The sequence below is a fragment of the Chlorocebus sabaeus genome, chromosome 3, assembly GCF_047675955.1.
Source record: "Chlorocebus sabaeus isolate Y175 chromosome 3, mChlSab1.0.hap1, whole genome shotgun sequence".
NCBI classification, from domain to species: domain Eukaryota; kingdom Metazoa; phylum Chordata; class Mammalia; order Primates; family Cercopithecidae; genus Chlorocebus; species Chlorocebus sabaeus.
In genome coordinates this window covers 53516831-53542640 of record NC_132906.1, presented here as the reverse complement: position 1 = coordinate 53542640, position 25810 = coordinate 53516831, and the positions used below count along the sequence as shown (strand labels likewise).

The 25810-nt window shown below is 35.5% G+C and overlaps 1 protein-coding gene across 2 annotated transcripts in view; it reads left to right on the top strand.

The window, feature by feature from the left end:
* Positions 1-18692, top strand: part of DACH1 (dachshund family transcription factor 1) — a 438934-nt gene extending 420242 nt beyond the window's left edge. For both annotated transcript variants that reach the window (XM_007960558.3, XM_007960560.3), the window contains one exon: positions 15972-18692. In XM_007960558.3, the coding sequence (XP_007958749.3) occupies positions 15972-16009 (38 nt within the window). In that variant the 3' untranslated portion in view covers positions 16010-18692. The remainder of the gene's footprint in view (positions 1-15971) is intronic.
* The last annotated feature ends 7118 nt before the right edge of the window (positions 18693-25810 follow it).

Sequence of the window (25810 nt, the reverse complement as noted above, 5' to 3'; positions counted from 1 at the left end):
GGCCTGCAGTCATCTCTAGACTCCACTGAGGGCGACTCCACTTCCAAGCTGACTAATGTGGCTGTTGCCATGCCCCCTGTCCTCAAGGGTGCTAAATTGAGGGCCTGAGTTCCTTGCTGGCCATTGGCCAGAGGTCACCACCAGTTCCTTGCCACATGGTACTCTCCACAGGGCAACCCTATACATGGCAGCTTGCTTCATCAGATCAAGCAGGTGAACAGATCTGGGGAAGAAGGGTGTGCCTGCAACTTGCAAGTTACAGTCTTTTTAGAACCTAATCTTGAAAGTGACCTCCCATCATTATTACCTTATTCTCTTCATTAGAAGCAAGTCACTAGTTACAACCCACACTTAAGGAGAAGGTATCACATATGGCTATAATTGTAGGAGGCAGGGGCATCACTGATTATCTTAGAGGATGCCTACCACAGAAGGCTCTTCAGAAAATAAAACTGTCAAGTAGCCTAGTGAGAATGGAATCAGAACAAGGAGTATGATGTATTCCAACTATTTAATGGATTTAGGAATATATCTAAAGATAGACCAGATGTCCATGTTTGTCTTTGAAAATAACTTCATCCCTGTCTGGTTAAATTGGCTTGATTAACTGCTTTCTCCAAGCTTCATTTCAGGGCAAACATGCTATTGATTCTCATATTCTTCCTTTAGTTATGATATTTCTGTCAATGTGCTTTCTTGCCTATTTGCTGGTCATTCTTTTTAATATAACCTTGCACATCTTTGATCTGGTCTCTTCTGTGTTGAAGTTTAGTGCACAGAGGGCCACCTTACTTAACAGTTCTTGTACAGGATGTTATTGTTCTCACCCATATACCGTCTAAACATCAGTTGATGATTTCATTAGATAAGATATAACGAAAAGTTATTTCCCTATGGAAGTGTCACTTTTTAAGCTAGAAAACTCCTATATTTACTGAAAAGTTTTGAGAGCTCTTTTACTGAACTTTGCCTGTCATTTGTCGAGTTGAACACTAAGCCAGAATCTCAGTTCAGCTTTGCGTAAATATATTAAATAAGGCTTTAAAGATGTAGAACATTATTCACCCACAATTACCTCCCTAAACAAATATAACGTTTATTAAAAGTAACAAATTAGTCATGCTGTAGAAAATAGAAAAAAAGTAGAAAATGCTGAACTTTTAAAAGCCAGATGATGACTTTTTTCCTTCCAAACTTAGAAGAAAATACTAGGCTTTGACAAGAGCTGCCCTTCTAATTGCCACCTTTGGTTTTTTTCTTAGGGATAACACATAAATTTATTCTGAAAACTCAATTTATTCACAGGATTTTTTCTGTTTCTTGCAGTTCTGAAAAGATATAAAGGCTTGAAATGAATCAAAATATCCCTGTTTTCTTTCTCTGTAGCATCTTATTTGATCAAAGAATAAATCACTTTTCTTCTATGCTCTGTTTTAATTAAGTATATTAGATAATATGTCCGTTCATCACTTAGGATCAGATTTGCACTTGCGTGATTATTTCCTTCCTCTCTTGTTTCTTAGTCTTCTTTCCCTCAGAAAGGAATAGAAGAATGGAGAAAGTAGTAGACATTTCTTTGTCGTTCACTTTGATGAAATCCGGAGGTCTCACCTTCCAATTAGGACAAGGTAACCTAAGTGCAAAGTACCCCATTCTCACTTGCTGGTACATTAACCACTCTGATGGCTTCTTGCTTCTTACTAATGAATGTTTAATTAGAAGACACACACAAAAATACTTTACCAAAGCATTTCTCCAGCAATGGAAATTTTTTTCTTTATTTACAAAAGCAAAACAAAACTTTAAAGAGGGCCTGTGCTCTGCTTTTTGTTTTTGTTTTTGATAAGCCTTTAAAAGATAACTTAATATTTATTTCAAATAGAGTCAAACAGAACAGTAATTTCTTATACTAGTAAATGTGCATTGCATATGCAGTCCTAACTCAGTAACAGGTAATAAAGTTAAGTAGACTTCATAAACTTTACAATTGTAAATTTGCCATTCAAACATGATAGACCAATAGACTAGAATCTAGCTAATGTCCACACCCTCTGTCCAGTAAGTTTCAAACCTGATATTTCTGGAGAACTCTGTTAAGAAAATCATGAAGCATTTGTTTCCTACCTAATACTTGAAGAAACTTCTCCAAAACCTCATTGTTAAGCAGAAAAAATATTTATCATGAGAACACTGTCCGTATAACCAGTGAAACAGTATATGTGGATAGTAGAAAGGGTAAATATTTAACTAGTTATTAATAAATATCTGACATTGCTGACATATTGAAATTATATTTCACTGAGGCAAACTTTTTTTTTTTTTTTTAATTTGTGTTTGAAAAAAGAATTTAAGCTAGGTGCAGTGGCTCATGTCTGTAATCCCAGCAGTTTGGGAAGCAGAGGCAGGCAGGTCACATGAGTCCAGGAGTTTGAGACCAGCCTGGGCAACATGGTGAAACCCTGTCTTTACTAAAAATGCAAAAATTAGTCAGGCATGGTGGCACACGCCTGTAGTCCCAGCTAGTTGGGAGGTTGCAGTGAGATGAGAGAGTGCCACTGCACTCCAGCCTGGATTATAAATGAAACCCTGTCTCAAAAAACAAAACAAAACAAAACAAAACAATATAAATAAACACAAAACAATTTAAACTTACAGAGAAGTCCAGGAACAGTGTAAAAACTGTCATGTATTCTTTAACAAGATTCACCAATTATTAATGTTTTGCCTCCATGTGTTTTAGCATTTTCTCTGTCTATATAATATTTTCTGAAGCATTTGAGAGTAATATGCACATATTATGGCCCTTTACCTATCACCTAACCCATATTTATTTCAAGGAGTATTTATTAACAATAAAGATGTTCTCTTGTATGTAAACACAGTATATTTATCAGCTCAGTAAATATTTCTTTGACAATACTTTTATCTGATCTGACATCCAAATTCTGATTTGTCATTTGACCCAATAATGTCCTTTATAGCATTTGTTTCCCTTCATTACTGAATCTAAATTAGGGTCACGTGTTATATTTAGTTGTCATTTCTCTTTAGTCTCTTTAATCTTGAGCATTTTCTTAGCCTTTTAAAAATAATTTATAAAATTGACATTTTTGAAAAAATACAATCCTTTTCTTAATAGAATGCTTCTCATTTTGCATCTGATGTTTCTTCATGTTTAGGCTCAGGTCATGTATGCTAAGCCAATATACTATCCCAGTGGGGCTGTGTTCTTCCCAGGGCATAACATCTAGAGTCACATAACGTCCATCTTCTCCTCATTTTGTGACATCAATTTTGAGAGTTCCTTCCATATATTTTTATTGAGCCCTTTCCATGTACCAGGCAATGCTCAAGATGCTAGAAATGCACAAATACGGTATTTTATCTGCTCTTAAGGAGATTTATAGCCAGACTTTCAGCAATTTCTGTAGGATAGTGAAGCATTTTACTTGTCAGTGTAAGAAGACAACTTCGGAGAGATGATAGTCTGGGTCCTATGACAAGTGTATAGGACAGGAACAACATGTAGGTTTTAGCAATGCAATATATGGGATCTCAACTGTGTGTACATGAGTTTATGCCACTCATTCGTGACTAAAACACTTTGTCGAAGGGCTTTCTTAACAGTAATCATAGAATTGCCTGTTCTTTGTTGCATAGACAAACAATAGATAGTTGATGATTCTGATGATTATCATCATCATCATCATTTTTGTTAATTTTGCTTGGTTGTCGTCATGGTAATACGGTTTTAAGAACATTCAGTTCTTGAACAGATTTTAGTTTGTAGAATCACAGGATGCAGATTTTGACCCCACTTGGGGCAGATCTTTGAGTACAGACGAGAATATCATTAATACCCAGTAAAGAGAGATCAGCTTCCCTTTGGTAGTAAATTCCTCTTTGCCCACCTTGGGGTTTCAACATCATAGTTTAACCTGAAATTCAGGCAAATGGCCTCTTCTTTAAGATACTGACAACAAGGTCACTTCCAGGAACAACTGAGATGATGTAAGCTGATCTGACCATTTAGGAAAGTATTTTGCCTATGGCTAGAGTTGACTAAATAACTGTAAACTGGCTGGGCTTCTCCATAGTCATGTGTAGATCTTCAAAATCCTTCTTTTCTCATTCTTCAGTTCAGAGGATTGCTGATCCGTTTAGTTTCCCATTTAGAAAGAACGTTGTGGTCAGATCAGCTTGCCCAATGAGGATCTCTTCTAGCTCCACAATTCTCGTCGTCTAGTTACACCTGCTTCAAAATGTCCAATTGCCAAAGTTCAGGTCTCTCCTTATAACTTGTGCTTACCTGGAGTCTGGAACAAAGTTCCTTTTCATAGAAATAACAGGGTTTCACTTTTACTGTCTTTGTCTTGAAAGGTGGTTACAAGCATACCTCAGAGATATTGCAGATTTGGTTACAGACCACTTCAGTAAAGCAAATATCACAATAAAGCAAGTCACATGAATTTTTGGTTTTCCATTCCTATAGAAGTTATGTTTATACTATACTGTAGTCTACTAATGATGCAAAAAACCAGTGTACATACCTTAATTTAAAATACTTTATTGCTGAAAATTCCAACAATCATCTGAGCCTTTGGCAAGTTGTGATCTTTTTGCTGCTGGAGGGTATTTTCTCAATGTTGATGGCTGCTGACTGTTCAGAGTGGTGGTTTCGGAAGGTTAGGGTAGCTGTGCCAATTTTTAAAAATAAGACAACAGTGAAGTTTGCCGTCGCATCTATTGACTTCCTTTCCTAAAATATTTCTCTCTAGTACGCAAAACTTTCTGACAGCATTTTACCCACAATAGAAATTCCTTCAGGGGAGTCGTTCCTCTTGATTGAAACCTGTTATTGCTTTATCAACTAAGTTTATGGAACATTCTACATCTTTTGTTGTCATTTAAAGAGTGTTCACAGCATCTTCCCCAGGAGAACATTCCTTCTTAAGAAATCACTTTCTTTGCTCGTCTGTAAGAAACAACTTCTCACCCATTAAAGTTTTATCATGAGATTGCAGCAATTCAGTCACATTTTCAGGCTCCACTTGCAATTCTAATTCTCTTACTATTTCCAGTACTTCTATAGTTACTTCCTCCACTGAAGTCTTGAACCCCTCAAAGTCATCTATGAGGGTTTGAGTCAATTTCTCTCATACTCCTGTTAATATTTATATTTTGACCTCCTTCCATAAATTAAAGATGTTCTTAATGGCATGTAGAATGCTGAATCCTTTCCAGAAGGTTTTCAGTGTACTTTGCCCAGACACATCAGAGGAATCACTATCTATGGCAGCTGTAGTCTTACAAAATATATTTCTTACATAATAAGACTTGAAATTCCAGTGACTTCTTGGTCTATGGGCTGAAGAATCGATGTTGCATCAGGAGGCATGAAAACAACATGAATTTTGTTGTACATCTCCAACAGCATTCTTCGGTGGCCAGGTATACTGTCAATGAACAATAATATAATAAAAGAAATCTTTTATTTCTTAACAGTAGATCTGAACAGTGAGTTTAAAATATTCAGTAAACTATGCTGTAAACAGATGTCTTGTCATCCTGATTTTGTTTTTCCATTTACAGAGCACAGGGTGAGAAAGTTTGATATAATTCTTATAGTAAATGAGCATTGGCTTCAACTTAAAGTCATCTATTGTATTAGGCCCTAATAAGAGAGTTGGCCTGTCCTTTGAAACTTTGAGGCCAGGCATCGACTTCTCTCTAGCTATGAAATTCCTAGATGACATAGCTTCTTCCAACAGCAGTCTGCTTTGTGTACATTGAAAATCTGTTGTTTAGTATAGCTATTTTTAATAGTGATCTTAGCTAGATCTTCTGGATAATCTGCTGCAGCTTCTATATCAGCACTTTCTGCTTCACCTTGCACTTTTATGATATGGAGCTGGCATCTTTCCTTAAACCTTATGAACCAACCTTGCTATCTTCAAATTTTCTTCTGCAGCTTCCTCATCTCTCTTCACCTTCTTAGAACAGAATGAAGTTAGGGCTTTCCTCTGGGTTAGGTTTTGGCTTAAGGGAATGTGATTGGTTTGATCTTTTAATTCAGAACACTCAAATTTTCTCCGTATCAGCAATAAGGCTGTTTTGCTTTCTGTTATTTGTGTGTCCACTAGAGTAGCTTTTAATTTCCTTCAAGAACTTTTGCTTTGCATTCACAGTTTGGCAAACTGTGCAAGAGGCCTAGCTTTTGGTCATCTAGGACTTTGACATGCCCTCTTCACTAAGCTGAATAATTTCTAGCATTTGATTTAGAGTGAGAGACATGCAAGTCTGCCTTTCATTTGAGACTGTGGTAAGATGATTAATTGACCTAATTTCAATATTGTTGTGATTCAGGGAATAGAGAGCCCCAAGGAAGGGGAGAGAGGTGGGATAATCAATGACTGGTGGAACAGTCAGAACACACACAGAACATTTATTAAGTTCATTGTCTTAATTGGGCACAGGTCATGGAACCCCCAAAACAGTTACAATAGTAACATCAAAGATCATTGATCACAGATCACCATAAAAGGTATAATCATAATGAAAAAGTTGAAAATATTGCGAGAATTACCAAAATGTGACACAGTGACATTAAGTGAGCACTTCCCCAGTGTGGAGTTGCCACAAACTTTCAACTTGTGAAAAAAACAGTATCTGTGTCCCACAGTAAAATGAAGCAAAATAAAAGGAGGTAAGCCTGTACCTTATCAAACCGTGTTTTATAGCGTTAGATGATCTCTTGTTCTCAGAACATGTTTTCAACTAGCCTGTGTTCTCGCATGTACTTTCTTATTTGAAGAGAACTGAAAAATATATAAAAGCAGTTTGTGATTTTAATTTTTTGGTCTAATTATTAGCCACCATCAAGAACTTTACTTCATACCAGCCTTTTTTTATTTTTAATGATACAATAAATTCTTTTACTTTAAACTCTGGGATACCTGTGCAGAACATGCATGTTTGTTACATAAGGATACATATGCCATGGTGGTTTGCTGCACCCATCAACCCATCACCTAGGTTTTAAGCCCCGTGTGCATTAGGTATTTGTCCTAATGCTCTTTCTCCCATTGGCCCCCACCCCCGACAGGCCCCAGTGTGTGATGTTCCCTTCCCTGTGTCCATGTGTTCTCATGGTTCAACTCCCACTTATGAGTGAGAACATGAGCATACCAGCCCTTTTAAATAAGGCACATTATCTACTCTGATTTCAAATAAGCGGGACCATGTTGGTCTATTACGTAACTCATTACCTATTTCTTTTCATTTTTTTGAGACAGAGTCTTACTCTGTTGCCCAGGTTGGAGTGCAGTGGCTCCATCTCGGCTCACTGCAATCTTCACCTCCCAGGTTCAAGCAATTCTCCTGCCTCAGCCTCCCAAGTAGCTGGGATCACAGGCATGCACTACCATGCCCCACTAATTTTTGTATTTTTAGTAGAGACAGCTTTTTGCTGGTCTCAAACTCCTGACCTCAGGCCTCCACCTGCCTCGGCCTCCCAAAGTGCTGGGATTACAGGTGTGAGCCACCACGCCCAGCCACTTCATTACCTATTTCTTACTGTGTTGTATTTGGAGTGTACAGACAAAGTACCCTAGCTGTTGTACTTTCCTGCACACCGTCTTTGCTTATTGTCTAGAATAGCACCCAGTGCTAATGGAAAAAGCATATCAAAAGGATATGAGGTTTAATATGATGTCTAGTCCTCTCTCACCTTGACCCAACTCTGTAAGCCTCAGGTTCCCCAGTTACAACCTTGAGGGAAAAAAAAAAAAAGAAAACACAGAAGCTGTTACTACTTTTTCAGTTTTTACTTTTTAATTATATTTAAACAACACAGCTTTTAATATATTAGTCTTCAAACGTCTGGAAATCACTTGCACTGTTACTATCTGCATTTCATGAGAAGAATTGATAATTATTCAGTATCTTCTTATAAATGGGCCTGTTCAGAAACCAGTCTCGCCAAAATGTTTCTCATGTTTCATGTAGACGTTGTGTCTCAGCTTTTTTGCTTTAGCAGTAGCAGAATGTTCTTACTCTAAATATAAAATTATAAAAAAAGCAAGAAACAATATTTTCTTTAATTAGCTTCTTCCTTTGGGGGTTTTAGAAGAGGGGTTATGACTTGACAAAGATCCTTCCCATCTGTTCCTGTTTGTTTGCTTTTATTTTTACTTCCTTTCGTTGTCTTATCAAATATCACATGAATCATTAACATTTGTTTTCATCACTTATTTTGGTTTCCTTACTTCACATGATGAAGACATTATGTTGAGAGAGACTCACGGCTACTATATTTTATATTAACCTCAGATTCTTTAAGTAAATATTAAACTTTCTGGACATGTGATGTGATGTGTTTGCCCTCTGTTGTGTTAATATTTTCCTCAGCTCTGGAAGAGTGAGGCATCTGCATATACTGTTTTGTGAAAGCAGCAAATATCACTAGATTACAGGTGCCTGGATACAAGTTTCGAACAAATAGATGACCCGTGTAATAATGTGACTTCCTAACAGAAAACGCAATTTGTTAAGTCCTTCGTGCAAAAGATGTGTAAAAGATCCTTGTGGATGTTTGTGAGGGAGCTATTCTCAAAACTGGAACAGAAATTTGCACATCGTGTGATACCTTTCACAGGCATACTCCATAGTTAAGGATTTGACATGATTTTCACAGTGAATAAATTGGATTTTTTGGTGTCAATTTGAAATTGTATTAATTTATATGCCATCTGATATAAAATCTGGTCATATAATGTGAGTGGGGTTTTTTGTTTCATTTTGTTTTTTGTTTTTTTGGGTTTTTTTGAGACAGAGTCTCACTCTGTCCCCAGCCTGGAGTGTAGTGGCACGATCTCGACTCACTGCAAGCTCTGCCTCCCGGATTCACGCCATTCTCCTGCCTCAGCTTCCTGAGTAGCTGAGACTACAGGCGCCAGCCACCACGCCCGACTAATTTTCTGTATCTTTAGTAGAGACAGGGTTTCACTATGATGGCAGGATGATCTCGATTTCCTGACCTCGTGATCCGCCTGCCTCAGCCTCCCAAAGTGCTGGGATTATAGGTGTGTGTGAGCCACCGTGCCCAGCCATTTGATTGTTATTAAACAAACCTCATTAGTTTTTAAAATAAATGATCAATCTATTTAATAATCCAGTTTTTATATATGGAATAAAAGCCAAATTCTGCATCTGTCTGTATTAGATGTTAGCAATAACTTCATATAATAATACACGCAAAAATACTAAACCAAACATTAAACTTAATCCACGAATACAAAACTAGAAATTTTGAGATAGACTTCTCCTGTCTCTCTCCTCAGACACAGTAAACAAAATATATAAAATCTCTATACTAATTGGGTCTGATTTGATGGTTTCGATTGTAGTGTAAAATCTGAGATCCATTTTTACAAATAATTTACAAGTTTTTCTTCAATTTATTGTCTGTAGATCTAAATCTTCATAGTAACAAACAACATACAAAAATTCACATTCGCAATAAACTATTCACTGATCCTTCTTATGTATCAAATTTAGACATGAGTTACTTAGACATGAATTACTTAGACATTCTTAGACATGAGTTACTCTCTTATACACCAAATTATAGCTGTAAGCATCACATCACAATGAACTTTGAAACTATTAGGAATTTGTAATTTAAATAGTTTCGCTCAACCCCTACTCCCAAATGCTTTTAATTAGAATAGAGTTTTTAATTAAGTACTCCCATGCACAAAGTTTAGCTTGATGATTTTTCTGTCATATCAACCTCCCTTGCAAAAGCAAACAATCATTGTGTTAAAGGAAGGTATTTTCTTTGAAACTAGGCTCTAAGAATTCTAGTTCTGATTTCAGATTGTCCAACTGAGGCTTTGCAGGCTAAAAAGAAGCCCTGCCCCCAGGAGGAAGGCAAAGAGCAGATTCACAAGGCAGCGAGACAAATGGTACTAGGTGTTTAGGAGTCAGTCCTATAATTCTGTGTGTCAAAGACATATTTTTTCCGGGAACAGTCCAGTTGCTTATTCGAGGAAAAGTGATAGAGTAGAATGGACATGAAATTTGAATTCACAGAAATGTCAAATCGCTGCACTTCCATTTGCTAGCTCTGTGAAAAAGTGAAAGATACTTAACCTCTCCATGCCTTAGTAGCCTTATTTATAAGAGGCATTACTTTCTTGGGTTGGTGGGAAGTTTAGGCTTAAAATCGACATAGCACCTTGAACATCACAGGTGCTCAGAAAATATTAGCTTTACTGATACTAATCATTATTGCCAGTTTACTTGATCTTACTGTAAAGCTTTCGTCCATTTGAGATATCAAGGAATAATTGATTGGTAAACCTGGCTCAGCATAAGGAACAAACAGGAAATATATTTTTTCTGTGTCAAACACATACAGAAAGAACTAAAGACAATGTAGGAAGTGGTGGGCAGGAATGAGATTATCTAGTTAGAGGGTAAGTATGATGTACAATGAGTAACCCTTAAAACAAAATGTATGAATAAGCCCTCTGAGTTTCCAGATGTAAACAGCACACTTCTGAATAATGAGGCCTCAGCCATGGACACGCTCCAGGGATTCCAATAATCTCTCTTCTGCAGCTCGTTTTTGCAAAGTCTTCTCCATGGCCCATGACTTCTCTTGCTGTTTGAAGAGTCAGGAAAGGAGAGAATATTGAGACCATTATTATATAACATACAGACATGGCACAGTTTGAATTATAGGACCATATATCCTTTCTAGCACATTTGCCATCCGCCTTTCATTCAAGTGGTTTATTAACAGAAGGCTGAGTTCGAACTACAGCCCCATAATTCAGAAGCCTGTTGTTAGTTCCCTGGGTATGTCCATATGCAACTATTTACTGTGGGTTACAGGGCCAATGTAACTTCTCTGGAACATTATAACATTCGTTTAAAATTTTGTTCCTACAGACTTTTAACGACCTACAAGTGTGTTTTAATAAATATGACAAAATTATATGATAGAACTGCTTTTAAAATAAGAGTCTGTAAATGAAAGAAAGAAAGATAGTCAGTCTTCAAGGGTCTGTCTGTCCCTGGTGCATTTCTGCCTCTGGTGGATTCTAAAGTAGAGGATCTCTGATGTCTAACTACCTGAATGTGACAGGTGGGATCTGTTTTATAACTGACATCTTTAATGCTTGATACATCTGTCCATCTGTTAGGAACATTATTCAAAAATTTAATAGGAGACGTATTTATTAAAAGTAGAATTACAGCAGATCAGATGCTGAGCACATAATTATGTAATTTTTATAAACATGTTTTACATAAGACCCATGGTAAAGATGCTTATGAAATACTTATTACTGGTATATTTTACAAATCTAAGAGAGTTTTATTTAAAATATTTAGTTTTAGATAAACTTCAAAATTTCTAACATGCTAATAATTTTTATTACATAGACATATTAATGAATTTCTTTCTTCAAAAGTTTAACATTTGAGGCCACACTAAAACTTTTAATGCAAACATCATGTTGAAGCCTTCTCATTCTAATACTGGCAGAAAGAGGCGGCTGCCTCTTCCACGGGGCTTATCGTCGGGGAGGCTCACTTTATATGACTTCAAAGTGAGATAAGTGCTATAGAGTCATTCTTACGGTGATAGTATTGAGGAGTAATGAGTGGAGTTCTTTTCAGAGAAGTTCAATAGGAGGCAGCAGAAGGGGAAGTGGGGAAAGAGGGCGTACTTGTATTCTAGGCTTCTCGAAGGAAGAACAGGCCTGAGTATTCCAACACAATATAGAGTTTGGTGTGCTGTAGAACAGACAGGCCACTAAACCTAGGGGAGAGAAGTAAAAGATAGGATTGAAGAGGAGAAGCAGCACCAGCTCAAGTACCACTTTGTAGACTATGGAGAATAATTTGACTAGTTAATGTAAATATGGGTCTTTTAAACAAGTATTTATACTTAATGGATTATTTGTATAAATCCATTTTCTGCTTCTAGTTTCTTTCTACCTAATATACTGTAGATCACAGAAGATTAGAAAACTATATTTAATATTTTAGTGGCTTTTCTTCATTGTACAGAGAATTAAGAGTTCCACAGCAAGCACTGAAATGTTACTTTTGAGCAAATTATTACTTTTTAAAAAGTTTATGAAGGACTTAGGTTAATGAAATTTGAATTCTGGGGAAGTTTACAAGGTCTCTCTTCCCTCTGTTTAATCCTAGGAAATTTGTGTATTTTTTAAAAAATGAGAATGGGAATGATAATCTCAATATAATTGAATACATGCTACAAATAATGAGATAATTGAAAAGAGAGCTAAGTAGGGATAAATAAATTAAGGGATTAAGAATTAGAAAGCTTTGGCAAAAGTAGCAACACTATCTTTTTGGATACTTCTGTATTCTCTATTACTAGATTTTTAAACAAATCAATGTTGCTTTATGTAATAGAAATCATTTGAATCAAATTATCTTTAGAACAGTCCAATTTTTAGCCAGGTGGTAGTAAATATACGAAAGACAGAAATTTGTATTTTGTTTATTTTTATAATATTATTAGATTTGTTTACTAAGTGAATAACTGAAACTCCTGTTATGCTGAAATCACAAATAATTATATATTACTCCTATAATGTAACTGAGAAAAACATAGTTTGGTCCCACAGGTGAGTGCAATTAAGCTAAGCAAACAGAAGAAATAAGGCCATATTCCATACAAAAACAACAAATGTTTCACAGTATGTCAATATGGTACTGCCATATCCTTAATTAGAAGTAAATTTTTACCTAAAAAATATGGCCTTGATACTAGTATTTGATTAATACCTGATTTAGGAGGTTCCAATCTTTATTTAAATAAATACCACAATGTCTACTGCTGAACTATAGTAATATTTAGTATCAATCAGAAACAATAGTTAGGGGCCAAAGAGGTAAAATCCTTTTAGACTGCACGTCTATACATATCTACAGAGAGAATTAGACACAGTTTCTGCATGTCTTTACATCGTTGCTCAGAATTAGAGTTCAGTAGAATTAAAAACATGTTTTCATTGGTTAATCTTAGGTTATGTTTTATATCCAAACATGTATGCTATTTTGAGGGAGCAGATCTTTATTGTGATTATTATATGTTTCAACTGTTAAGAAAAATCCTAGTATACGATTGCTGAACTGAAAAGCTAAGGATATTTCCTTTTTATTTGTTCATTTAATAACTATTATTTTTTAATAGAGATGGGGTCTCACCGTGTTGCCCAGGCTGGTCTCGAACTCCTGGGCTCAGGCAATCCTCCCGCCTCAGTCTCTCAAAGTGCTGGCATTAGAGGTGTGAGCCACCACACGCAGCCCTGAAAAGCTAAGGCTATTTAATAACTTTCAAGTAATCATTATTATTATTTTAAAGTTGAACTAGATTAATTTTCAGAGAGGCAACTGATATTTGACACAACTTATTAGCATTTAGCCAGTCTGAGGCTACTCTCATGGACATCCCTGCCTCTGAAAATTGTGGATTTGGGATGTTCATGATATAATACATTTTTATATTTACATTTATAATGTAATACAAATATATAAATATAAATATAATATATGTAATAATATATAATATGTATAATTCAATATCTACTTTATGTAAACCATATGAAATCTATATCTTTCTAAAGACCTATATCTGATTAATGCATTCATTTAACACATATTTACTAAACTTACAGTAGTCCCTCCTCATCTATAGTTTATCTTCCCATAGTCTCAGTTACCCATTGTCAACAGTAGTTTGAAAATGTTACAGTATTTTGAGAGAGAGAAAGGCTACATTTATATAACTTATATCCGAGTATATTGTTATAATTATTCTATTATCATCCATGTATCTATAATTGCATCATTATTATCTACAATTGTTAATCTCTTACTGTGCCTAATTTATAAATTAAGCTTTATTGTAGGTAGGTATGTATACAAAAAAAAAAAACAAAACATAGTATACATAGAGTTTGGTACTATTATCCATAGTTTCAGGCATCCACTGGCAGTCTGGACATATACCCCATAGATAAGGGAGGACTACTGTATACTCTATGCTTGGGATATATCATTGAGCAAAACAGAGTTTCATGACATCTTGGAGGTAGTATTTCAATGCTACAAATGTTTATTAAGATGTTTATTGCAGCATTATTCACAATAGCCAAGATTTGGAAGCAACCTAATTGTCCATCAGCAGATGAATGAATAAAGAAAGTGGTGTACCCATACACAATGGAGTACTACTCAGCCATAAAAAGAATGAGACCCTGTCATTTACAGCAACATGGATGGAACTGGAGGTCATTATGCTAAGTGAAATAAGCCAAGCACAGAAAGACAAACTTTGTATGTTCTCACTTTATTTGTGGGAGCTAAAAATTAAAACCATTAAATTTGTGGAGACAGAGTGTAGAATGATGGTTGCCAGAGACTGGGAAGGTTAGTGGGGAGAATGGGGAGGGAGCAGGGATGGTTAATGGGTTCAAAAAAATAGGATGAATGGAATAAAATCTATTTGATAGCACAACAAAGAGACTATAGTTAACAGTAATTTGATAGTACATTTTAAAATATCTGAAGGAGAGTGGATTGTTTGTAACATAGTGGATAAATGTTTGAGGTGACAGACACCCCATTTGCCCAGATGTGATTATTATGCATGTATGCCTGTATCTAAATATGTAATACACCCCATAAATATAATACATTTACCTAATATTTACCCACAAAAATTAAAAATATTTTTTAAAAAGGAAGGATCATACAAAATAGAAAAAAAAATGAGAGGAACATGTAATTTGGGCCTACCAATATTTCTATGAAATGCAAAATGATTTAACGTTGCTGATATTAAGTTCCTTGCAACTTACTGTATCCACTATAGATTGTATAAAAGTAGTTGTATGAAAGTTGAAGGTGAGGTCCACAAATATTTAGACTATCTTTTTTATTTCCTGAATGTACTATAGGTTATTTACGTTTCCTTACATTTTAATTCTTCAAGTTGCCATTTTGCAAACATTTACACGGCAATATGCACTTTTCAAAGCTCAGAAAACTTTCCTTTTCTCATTGTTCTCCCTTCTACTGTACATATTAAAATTTGAATTTCAGACCTACATTAGACAAATATATACAAAGTTTAGGCCACACCAGGAAGTGGACGGATTAGAGTGTATTAAATATTTGAGAAATAGGCTTATATTTGGTATTGTTTTATTTTTGGTTTGGATTTTTAATTTCCTATTTCTTATTTGTGCTTCATTCAAATGGATTTATTCGATGTCTCCAATATTTGATTTCCTTTTCTTTTTCAAACAGCTGTGTGTTTGCTCATTAGTAAAAGTTGAGTAACATACGGTGTTTACATTTTAATATTTAATTGTTGGATGAATCTCACTTCAAGGGGTGAAGGCTATAGTTCATTGACAGTGATGAAATAACTTAGGTGGCTTTCATATAAATAGCAACGAATGTGCACAATAGTTACATTACATGGTATATTTAACAACACTGCTAAAGAGTAAGATGGGAGTTCAGTCTTTCCTGATGGAGATACACCTGAGTGCATTCAGAGAAAATTTGGTTCTGCAAGCTTGAAGGAAGTAATTGTTATTCAACAGAAATCAACTAACTTTGCATATCAGTAAAATACACACACATACTCTTAGCTATTTTCTGAGTGCGCTGGAACTGATATCAAAATAACAAATATATATTTATGAGAAGTAGAAATGTTGTATTCTTTTCAGCCACATAAACTCAGTGTAATTATGAAATTAACTTTGAGAAGATGTGAAAAAATGTTACTTCTTAACCAAGTAAAGATCTAATAAAAACCTCAAATTTTATATCAAGTTACATCATTTTTACATGCACATTTGTACCCCAAATGCCATGTCATTAATTAATTTTTTACTGTTCATTTCTAGATGGAAGACTGTATTTGAAAACTACTGTCATGTACTGAATCTTTCCTGTTGAAGAAATCCATGTTATAGAAAAGAACTTTGCAGTCAGACATTCGTCATGGGAAAGTTCAGAAAAAATAAAGTCCTTTTAAGGGAACTTCCTGAATTTTGTGTATTAATGTTCTTTAAAAGTTTAAGTATTCTACAAAAAAAAAAAAAGTTTCCTCCATTGATTTTCACCTGTGGTTCATACCAGAGACCTGAGAATGTTTGTAAATGTACAAGTATCAAAGTTCTTACAGTTAATTACTGCAACTTGCTGCTGGACAATTGTATACAGAGTTAAAGGCAGGTCTGAATAAGACCTAGCTTTGTTGTTTTTTTTTTCTAATGGAATGAACCATTTTCCTCTTCTGAAAATTCTGTATCTGAGCACATCAAAAGACTCTTGTAACAGTGGTTACCCAGACTTACAGAATTATGTCCTCCAGAAACCAGCAAGAACACTTGGAAAGAACTTGTAGGGGGCATAGAGGATTCTTGAAAAAAAAAAAAAAAACACAAGAGTGATATTCTGTTACATTCAATTTCAAACTCTAATTGTGGGTTTTCTCCTGAAGAATTTTTTTTTTCACATACTTTCCAAAAGACCAACAAATGGATGTTGACAACAACCCAATGAAATAACATTTTGCATATCTGAAAAGAAGCATTGAATATAAGCCAAAAGGTTTCGCTGAAGGTCTTTTCTTAAAAATAAAAAAAATATATAAATGTAACATGTTTTCATTCCAAACTGGTAGTGGTATATAGACTTAAAGATAATAATGTTGCTTCTTATTCAAACTGTTGGTCATATGTACAGTATATAAACATAAAACACACAAGGAAGGTATTATGTATGCAGTAGTATACTAGAGTTTAGGAAAATGAAAATTTTAGAAAATATGTTTTGTCACCCTGTCGGTCAGAAAGACGGCTTTCTGGTTTTAACGCATGCAGGCATGTAAATATTTGTCTGGAGTCACAGTATTAATGAATGAGATCTTAAGCATCTGGTGGCATCAGAACTCTGTGTCAGCCACTTTTATTTGTATATTGAACCCTAGCTAGTGCCCCAAGCTGCACTATTGGGAATGGATTGTGGCTGAACAGCAAATCAAAACACCAGAAATATTTTTATATGTTAATGTCATATTATGTTAATGTTGCTGAAAACAAAACCTAACAAACCTTGATGTACCAGTCCAATACCATGTAGCGCTGAGTGATACAGTTAAAATGTGCTGTGCTTCCCACCCTTGTCAGAGGGAAGGGTGGCTGTGTGTTATTTTCACTGTCTTTTTGAAAGTTACAGTATGTGTTTTCACTTTTGTGCAGATAACTGGAAGTAAAGCGGCAAACAGTGCTTATCACATGCTAAAGTTACCTTCTCTTTGTTTTTTGCATATCTGGTATTACACCTTTAAAGACTGATATGAATCAGTACAGTCACTATACATTTTATGATTTTTCTGTCATCTTATAATTGTATGATCGTAACATTATTTATTACCACAAAACAGCAAAATCTTCGATGTCTAAGAAAACTAGCTTAAAATGTTTAAATATAGTTCTGATTGGGTATTGATTACTTGATTAAGAAAAAATTAACATTATAGATATTCTAGCATTATGCTTCTATACCTTTTAGGTCTTCCTTGCAATACTGGAACATAATTCTTTTGTGTAGCTCACTATTAACCAGCTAAGTTCATTTTTTTGATACCATAAAAAAGTTATGTGTATAGTTCCTATTTTAGCTTGCTTACAAAGGGAGCATTATTTTTATTTAAAGTATTGTTAGTAAATGCTTTGTAGAAACTTGGTTTTCTAAGCATAGTTCTTCCATAACCACCTTTTGTTGTTTGAGCACAAGAGATTATTTCCCTAGTTCTATGTATTTTTTCCCCTATATGCAGTCTTTAAAGGGTTACAACACTTAAAATTGAATGGACTTGTGTCAAGCTTTTGCATCATACATTTTTTGAAAGATTTTTTAAAAAGCCTACAACTTACATATGTAGTAGAATCAGCCATTGCTCTGCTCCTGGCATAGAGTCACCTGTTACGTGGATTAAATAGTTTTAAAATACATACTTTGAAGACCTTTGAGAATGCTTTAGTGTTTGATTTGAAATAAAAGGAAATTTTAGCAAGGATTAAAGAAAAATGCTATCAGCTGTATGTTAAGAGAGACTCTTACTAACATGTTGTAAATATTACAATTCATGAAATGTTATTGTAAGTCTGTAACTTAATTTTTTCCCTATTTTAGTTATGCAGGTTGGTTTGGAAATTTGTGTTTTGGCATAAACAAGTAAAATGTGCCCATTTTATGGTTTCCATGCTTTTGTAATCCTAAAAATATTAATGTCTAGTTGTTCTATATTATAACCACATTTGCGCTCTATGCAAGCCCTTGGAACAGAACATACTCATCTTCATGTAGGACCTATGAAAATTGTCTATTTTTATCTATATATTTAAAGTTTTCTAAAAATGATAAAAGGTTATTACGAATTTTGTTGTACAAAATCTGTACAAAAATCTGTTTTTACATCATAATGCAAGAATTGGAAATTTTTCTATGGTAGCCTAGTTATTTGAGCCTGGTTTCAATGTGAGAACCACGTTTACTGTTATTGTATTTAATTTTCTTTTTCTTTTCAACAATCTCCTAATAAAACTGTCTGAAATCTCCCTGTGACTTTATTTACAGTTCGCCTTTATTAAATTTTGTGAAATGCATAGCATTGAAGGAATATTTACTTTCTAATGGGAGGCATCTAAAAACAACATAAGTCAGCTCTTTGCAATGCAAGGGGAACAATGCTCAATGATTTTATTTAGCATGCAACTGCTTCTATCTCTAATATGAATTACTGTGGTGAAAAACATCATAAAAGCACACTCTGTAGTTATTGTTTAACAAGCAGATTTTCCATATTTTGTTTCTTGCCAGCTAAGCAAACTGCCCGCATATACATGATTTATTTATGTACATTTCTCAGTTTATGAAGCTGTTATTTGTACCTTTTTTCTTTATATTCTTATATTCCCATGATTCTTGTTTCACAAAGCTTTGTGCTGAATAATGTAAAGTAGACACGTTGATGGAACAAAATATATTATTCCCATATCTATGAGTGGAGATTTGTAACTCTAACTCAGTGTTTTGCTTTTGATCTCTATCATTGGAAAAAAATGCCTTTAGAAAGTTTGAAATTACAATATCCTTTAATAATATATAAACATTTTAATCAATCAAAAGTGCAGTGTTTGAGGAAATCTCGGGTTGCTATCTCTGTGAATATTCTAAACATTCCCAAGAGAATGGAAAATGAATTTTTCTGTCTAGAGGTATGATTTTAATGAATTCTTGAAACAATATATTAAATTATGATTTTTTTCTTAATAAAACCGAAAATGTTTATGTGACCATTATAAACACATTTTTGTCTTCTGTCATCATATGTTTATGTCAGTAAGACGAGCACTAGAACATCACGCAGTCTCCGGATGTTAGTGAAACTCAGTGAGAATTTAGGTTTGCCCCCACGTGTTTTCATTGAGACTAGCAAATTTATAATGTTCACAAACCTATTTATTACTAGAGGAGAGTATCTTAAATATAAGTTATATGGATTGCATTTTTAAAATATGGGAAATGCAGATGTTAATAGAATCAAAAAGCTGTTGTAAATTGCCTTGCAAAAATATCTTTTCCTTGTGTGCAGGCTTGGTGGTAACATTTATCTTTGCTATATGACTCGTATATAAAAGCCAAACTTATTGTCATTTATTCATTTAAGCAGATTCATGAATAAAGCCTCCATTCTACACAAAGCATTGCACTAGACATTCTAATGACTGAAGTTGAAAGCTTATAATTTTGTTGGAATAAGGAATCTTACCTTCAGGAAAATAAGATTCATTGAGCTTTTTTTTTTTTTTTTTTTTTTTTTTTTCTCTGTAGTGGAAATAGAACTGGTATTAAAAGGGTGTTGCCATAGACAACTTTCCACTAGGTGGTAACAATCTAGTGATCCATTTTATACTTTAACCTTCTAAAGAACAGAGGTGATTTGGGAGTCAGGCAATTGGTTAGGAATTGAGAAAAAGGAAAGATACATTTTCCCCTATGTAAAACATCCTATTATTTTTGTCATGTTTGCTCATTTATTTCAATCACATAATTCTTACCAATGATCACAAATGTTATTTTAAGGTAAGTAGCCTGTTTAATTACAGAACAAAAAAAAAGTTATCAACAAACAAAAGTTCCTGATATGTTTAGGCTATTGCATATAGATATACGGTATTTAATCTTTATCTCTCAGCATCAGTATATAGAGTGAGTAACTGCTTAAAACAATTCAAAGAACACAAAGCATAAGTTCCTAAATGCCAACTGAGTGATTTAGGTAATGAGTGACATTTGTAGTGGTAGCATCATTTACATTCAGAGATTAATGAGCTGAAGATTTTGAGCTGAACAATTTGATCAGTTAGGACTCTTCTGGTGGGATATAATAAAAACAAACTTCTGCAAGATTAAAGAGCAAATAAAATTTGTTATAAAGAAAGAAAGGTACACATGGACCCCAAGACAACAACGCAGTCAGACCCCAGGGACCAGGGACCAAGGACCTTCTTCTGCCTTCACTTTTCTACTCCTTTCAGTGACTCTGCTTCTTTCTCCTCTCATTGCAAACACACTTGCTTCTCTTGTTCATCACTTGACTCTTCTATTATTCAAGAGCATAAGACCCAGCCCACAGGAATGAAAAAATCCTTCTCTCTGTCTTGTCCTGAGTCAGATTCCCTGAGAGTTCTGATTGCCTCGGGTCAGAGCACATGCCAGTAAGGTACCTTGGCAGTACATTAGATGAGTTTAGGGAATTTTAGAAATTATTGTGTCTAATTAAATTTGAATCTCTGGGGTTGAGGCTAGGGCATCAGGATTTTTAAGTTCTTCAGGTGATTCTAGCGAGCAGCTAAGTTTGCAGACCACTGTCTGGGAGGGTGGCAAATATCACATTATAGAAAACAATTAGTGGAGGTCCTGCTGTGGGGCAGAGAAATAGCTGGGGATAAGTGTGCAATGTGAGCTGTGCACTCACACTACTAATGCCAACTAATAGTTCTGTAAAATCAATTAAATATTTTTGAAATGTAATTTTAGCATTGTGAACTTAATTCTGAATTAAATATAAATTTGCAATAGGAGGAATGCAATGATTTTTTCTAAATAAAGTTATTGATAAATCTGACCCCAGTACCAACTGTGCATGGAGGTAAAAATTCTATCTCAGTCATTGATTCACCTTGCCTCTGAATGTCCTAAACATTTTCTCAGTTCATCCCATTTGGTGAGAATCCTTGGTTTTTCATGCCTAGGATTAGCATCTGAGAAGTGGCCCTAAGCCCTTCTCAGAGAGTCTACAGGTTTGTGGAAGCAAAAGTTATGACATAGTCTGGTGTGGTTCTCAATGTAGAAAGGGTAAATATTTAAGACAATTATATTAATGGGGGAGTGTAAAGTTGGGCGAAAGGAGGTAATGTTTTCATACATAGCTCACACTGGCAAAATATCAGTCAATTCAAGTAAACTGTGGTAAATTCTGCAAATATAATGAGGTATCTACAGCAACCACTAAAAATGCTCTATTAATATACACACTCAAAAACACCATAGATCAATCAAAATGGAATTCTATGCTATAGTGAGGTTAGCTTGTAGAGAAACAGTAAATATTTTGGAGAGTTGATCCAGACTGTTAAGTTACTTTGCTAGTAGTCTCTAGTTCTCTCTTAGGTATTTTGGTTGCTCTTCCATCAATGCTAATTGTGTGACAAACTTTGTCTACTACATTAGGCAACAGATGACCACAAATCGGTTGATGAATCTCCATCACCATGCATTATCCCTATTGCCTGTTTATTTTGTGTAGTTACTTTTGATAATATATTTTAAACTTCTATTTTAAAAAACAAGCAAGGACTTAAATGGTAACTATTTAGCTATTGAAAGTTATTACTTTGGCCAGGCACAGTGGCTCACGCCTGTAATCCCAGCACTTTGAGAGGCTGAGGCAGATGTATCACGAGGTCAGGAGTTCAAGACCAGCCTGGCCAAGATGGTGAAACCCCGCCTCTACTAAAAATACAAAAATTACCCTGGCATGGTGAGTACTTGGGAGGCTGAGGCAGAGAATTGCTTGAACCCAGGAGGGAAAGGTTGCCGTGAGCCGAGATCACGCCACTGCACTCTAGTCTGGGTGACAGAGAGACTCTGTCTCAAAAAAAAAAAAAAGTTATTAATTTAAAAAATCCCATTGTTAATTTCTGCCATGAGTATGGGAGCTGGGAGAAGACTCTCAGCCCTTTTCTTACTAACTCACCTTGTGGAATTTATAAAGAAAAAGAGAATCACATTGAGTTGGATTTTTCAGCTAAATTCCTTTGGCTATCATGTACCTGGGTTCATGTATGCTGAATGGTTTATGGCTCCTTCCATTAATATATTTTTATGCTTTTTAATGTATGTTTTACCCCTGTACCCCCCCCCCCCACCACCACCACCACATACGACTACAGGAAGACAATAAGTCCATATCAGAGCCAAAATAATAGTGATAATCATGGTCAATCTATCTTGGGAAATGAAGGTCCCTGCAGTATAGAACAAGGCAGGGCAAGACCAGAGAAAATGATCAAAGAACAAACGGGTATATGGTATAACAGCAAAATGTATTTTTAGGGGAGAAAGGAGGGAAAGGTGCAGAGAATTTTTTCACTACCGAGACAGGGTCTTACTCTGTCACCTAGGCTGGGGTGCAGTGGTGCCATCACGACATACAGTGGCCTTGACCTCCCCAGCTCTGGTGATCCTTCCTCCTCAGCCTCCAGAGTAGCTGGAACTACAGGCCCACATCACCATTCCCAGCTAATTTTTGTAATTTTTTGTAGAGACAGGGTTTCACTAAGTTGCCCAGGCTAGTCTGAAACTTCTGGGCTCAAGCCATCTGCCTGCCTCACCCTCCCAGAGCTCTGGGATTACAAGTGTGAGCCACCACACTCATCTGAAAATTCCTAATTGACTAACAGAAATGATAATTTAACATTTAGATTTTTTAGGTATTAAAAGCTGACTGTGATTTGGGGGACACCTCCCATTCCTGGGGAATCTTTCACCTGCAGTTGCCTTGATGAAGCTAGATGCACTTCCATTTTGATGGGTCACCTAGCACTCCTCTTTTATCTGCTGAGCATTCACTATTAGGCCTAGCTATCTTCTGTTTATTCTTGAGTCTGTGCCACAGGCATCTACAGTAAATACTCCAGCATTATTACTTTGACAGACACTGGGAATGTTGAAGCACTCCCCACAATGCAGAAAATGCTCTGGCTACCTTTGTCAGAGCAACAAACCAGATACATATTGCTACATTAAAATTCAAGCATTAAACAGACGCTGGTCCTCTGCGTCCATCAACCTCTAGACAAATTGAGTTCTTTAAGTGGTCCCATTGAGATCTCTTCTCTAGACTTTAGATGAAAGAGTTATTTTTCTCATTCTCTACGTGTCTGAAGGAACTTGAACCCAAAGAGACTCTCAGCCCTAATCAGCAATCATCTTATAACCTCTGATTCTTTATCTCACCTCTTAAACTTGTTTTACAATCTGGAGGGGGTAGAAAAATAAAGGACACAGTATTAGTTTCTAAATATCTATTTGCAAATTTTGATGATGATCTTGCATCTTGCCTTGGGATGTGGTATCAATTTTATTTATTTATTCGTTTAAAAATATTTTTAAATGTTTTCAGATAATTGTATATTATAAGCAGTTATAAGAAATAACACAGAGACATCCCATGAATTCTTCCCTCATTTACCCTCCAGGTGAACTATTGCATAAATATAGTACAGTATTACAATTGGGAAATTCTCATTCATATCATCTACCAACAAGATATCACCTGTTTCACATGCACTAATTTGTGTATATGTGTGTATTTAGATATATATTTTATCAAGTGTGTAGATTCACATGACCATCACTACAGTCAAGACACAGAACAGTTCCATCACAAGGGTTCCTACTATTATATTTTTACAGCTACAGCCATCAACTTTTTCCCTATTTGCCTGAACACTGGCAAATGCCTAATCTGTTTTCCATCTCTACAGTTCATCTTCATAAGAATGTTGTCTACATGGAGTCATACAGTCGGACACCTTTTGAGATTGACTTTCTTTTACACAGTTCAGTACTCTTAAGATCCATACAGGTTATTGACTTTTCAGTAGTTCATTCTTTTTTATTGCTGGGTATTATTCCACGGCATGAATGTACCACATTTTGTTTAACCATTTGTCTTTTGAAGGACATGTGGGTTGTTTTCAGTTTGTGACTTTTATGAATAAAGCTCTACTTATATTTACGTACATCTTTTTTGTATCAGTTTTTATTTCTTCACTCCCAAGAATGTAATTGCTGTGCCATATGGTGATTGCATGTTTACTTCCATGAGAAACCATCATACTCTTTTCCAGAGGGGCTGTACTGTTTCATATTTCCATCAACAACATATGAGTGACCTAGGTCAGGCAGAAGCTCAGTTCTTCTCTCTGCCCATTGACACAAGGCACGGGAGGGAAAGAAGCTCACACCATCTTTCTGCTTACTTGATGCAAGGTGAATACTCACACTGTACCCCAATGACAGGATTGGGGTGGGCGATGAATCTAAGTGGTAGCTAGCCTTGCCTTGCACTTCCTCATTAAGTTTCATTGCTACCAGCAGGTGGGGGTGGAGGTTCAACCAGCCCCAGCCAGAAGAGGGAAGGAAGATTAGCTCCCACCTGGTTAACAGTGGGATCACAGCCTACCTCCTGCTTATACAGATGGGGAAGTGGTGTTGAGGGTGGTGGTATTGGGTGGAAGATCAGCTTTTCACTTGCCCCACTAAATATGGAGTGTAGTTGGCTGTGGGGAGTGACTTTTCCATTGGTGCTTGGCTGTAGTTGGTCGTGTATGGCCAAAGAGGTTGTTTTGTCCACCCATCATTTAACTGGTCCTTGGAGTAAGGAAAAAGACTGACCTTAGAGAATTTTATGTTTGGGTTTCTTTGCAGCTCTTGCTTGGAGACTTCTGCAGGTCTGTGAGATACATGGGAGGCAATAAGGAAACCCAGGGAAGTCACTTCAGTATCATTCTTAAGGCTTGAGGCCCCGTGGCAGTCCACATTCTTTCCACCTTTCAGAGACCCTCTCTATGCTTGTTTGTTGTTTTTTTTGTTCAGAGTTCTTAGTTGTAAAAAAGGATCTGGGAGGAACAGTGCTATTCTCTTTGCCAAAACCAGAAAAAGAAGTGACTTTCCTGGTTGTTTTTGTTTTATTTTGTTTTGTTTTTTCAATCTCAGTTAATTTTGTTTTGTTTTGTTTTAGTATTGTCACAATGGAAGGGCAGAACTTTAACAAATGAGATCATATGGCATTATTACTTGCTAAGATAAATATTTAAAGCAGTCATGAACAGAAACCAACACAGAATCTGCAAGACATCAAAATGTTTGTTATTTTAAAATAAGCATTTATGTAATAGTACTATTTTGCAAAGTAGATTGGGCATGATCTTGTAGTTAATGCGCAGGCATGTATTGTCATGAATTATTTCAAAGCCATAGAAAATGTGAAAGACTCACACCCTTTATCTAAGGCCACCAATTGTTAATATTTTGCCCTATTTGCTTTCTCTCCCCCTCCTTTCTCCCAGAATATGTAAGCAGCTGTGAATTATTTTAAAAATAT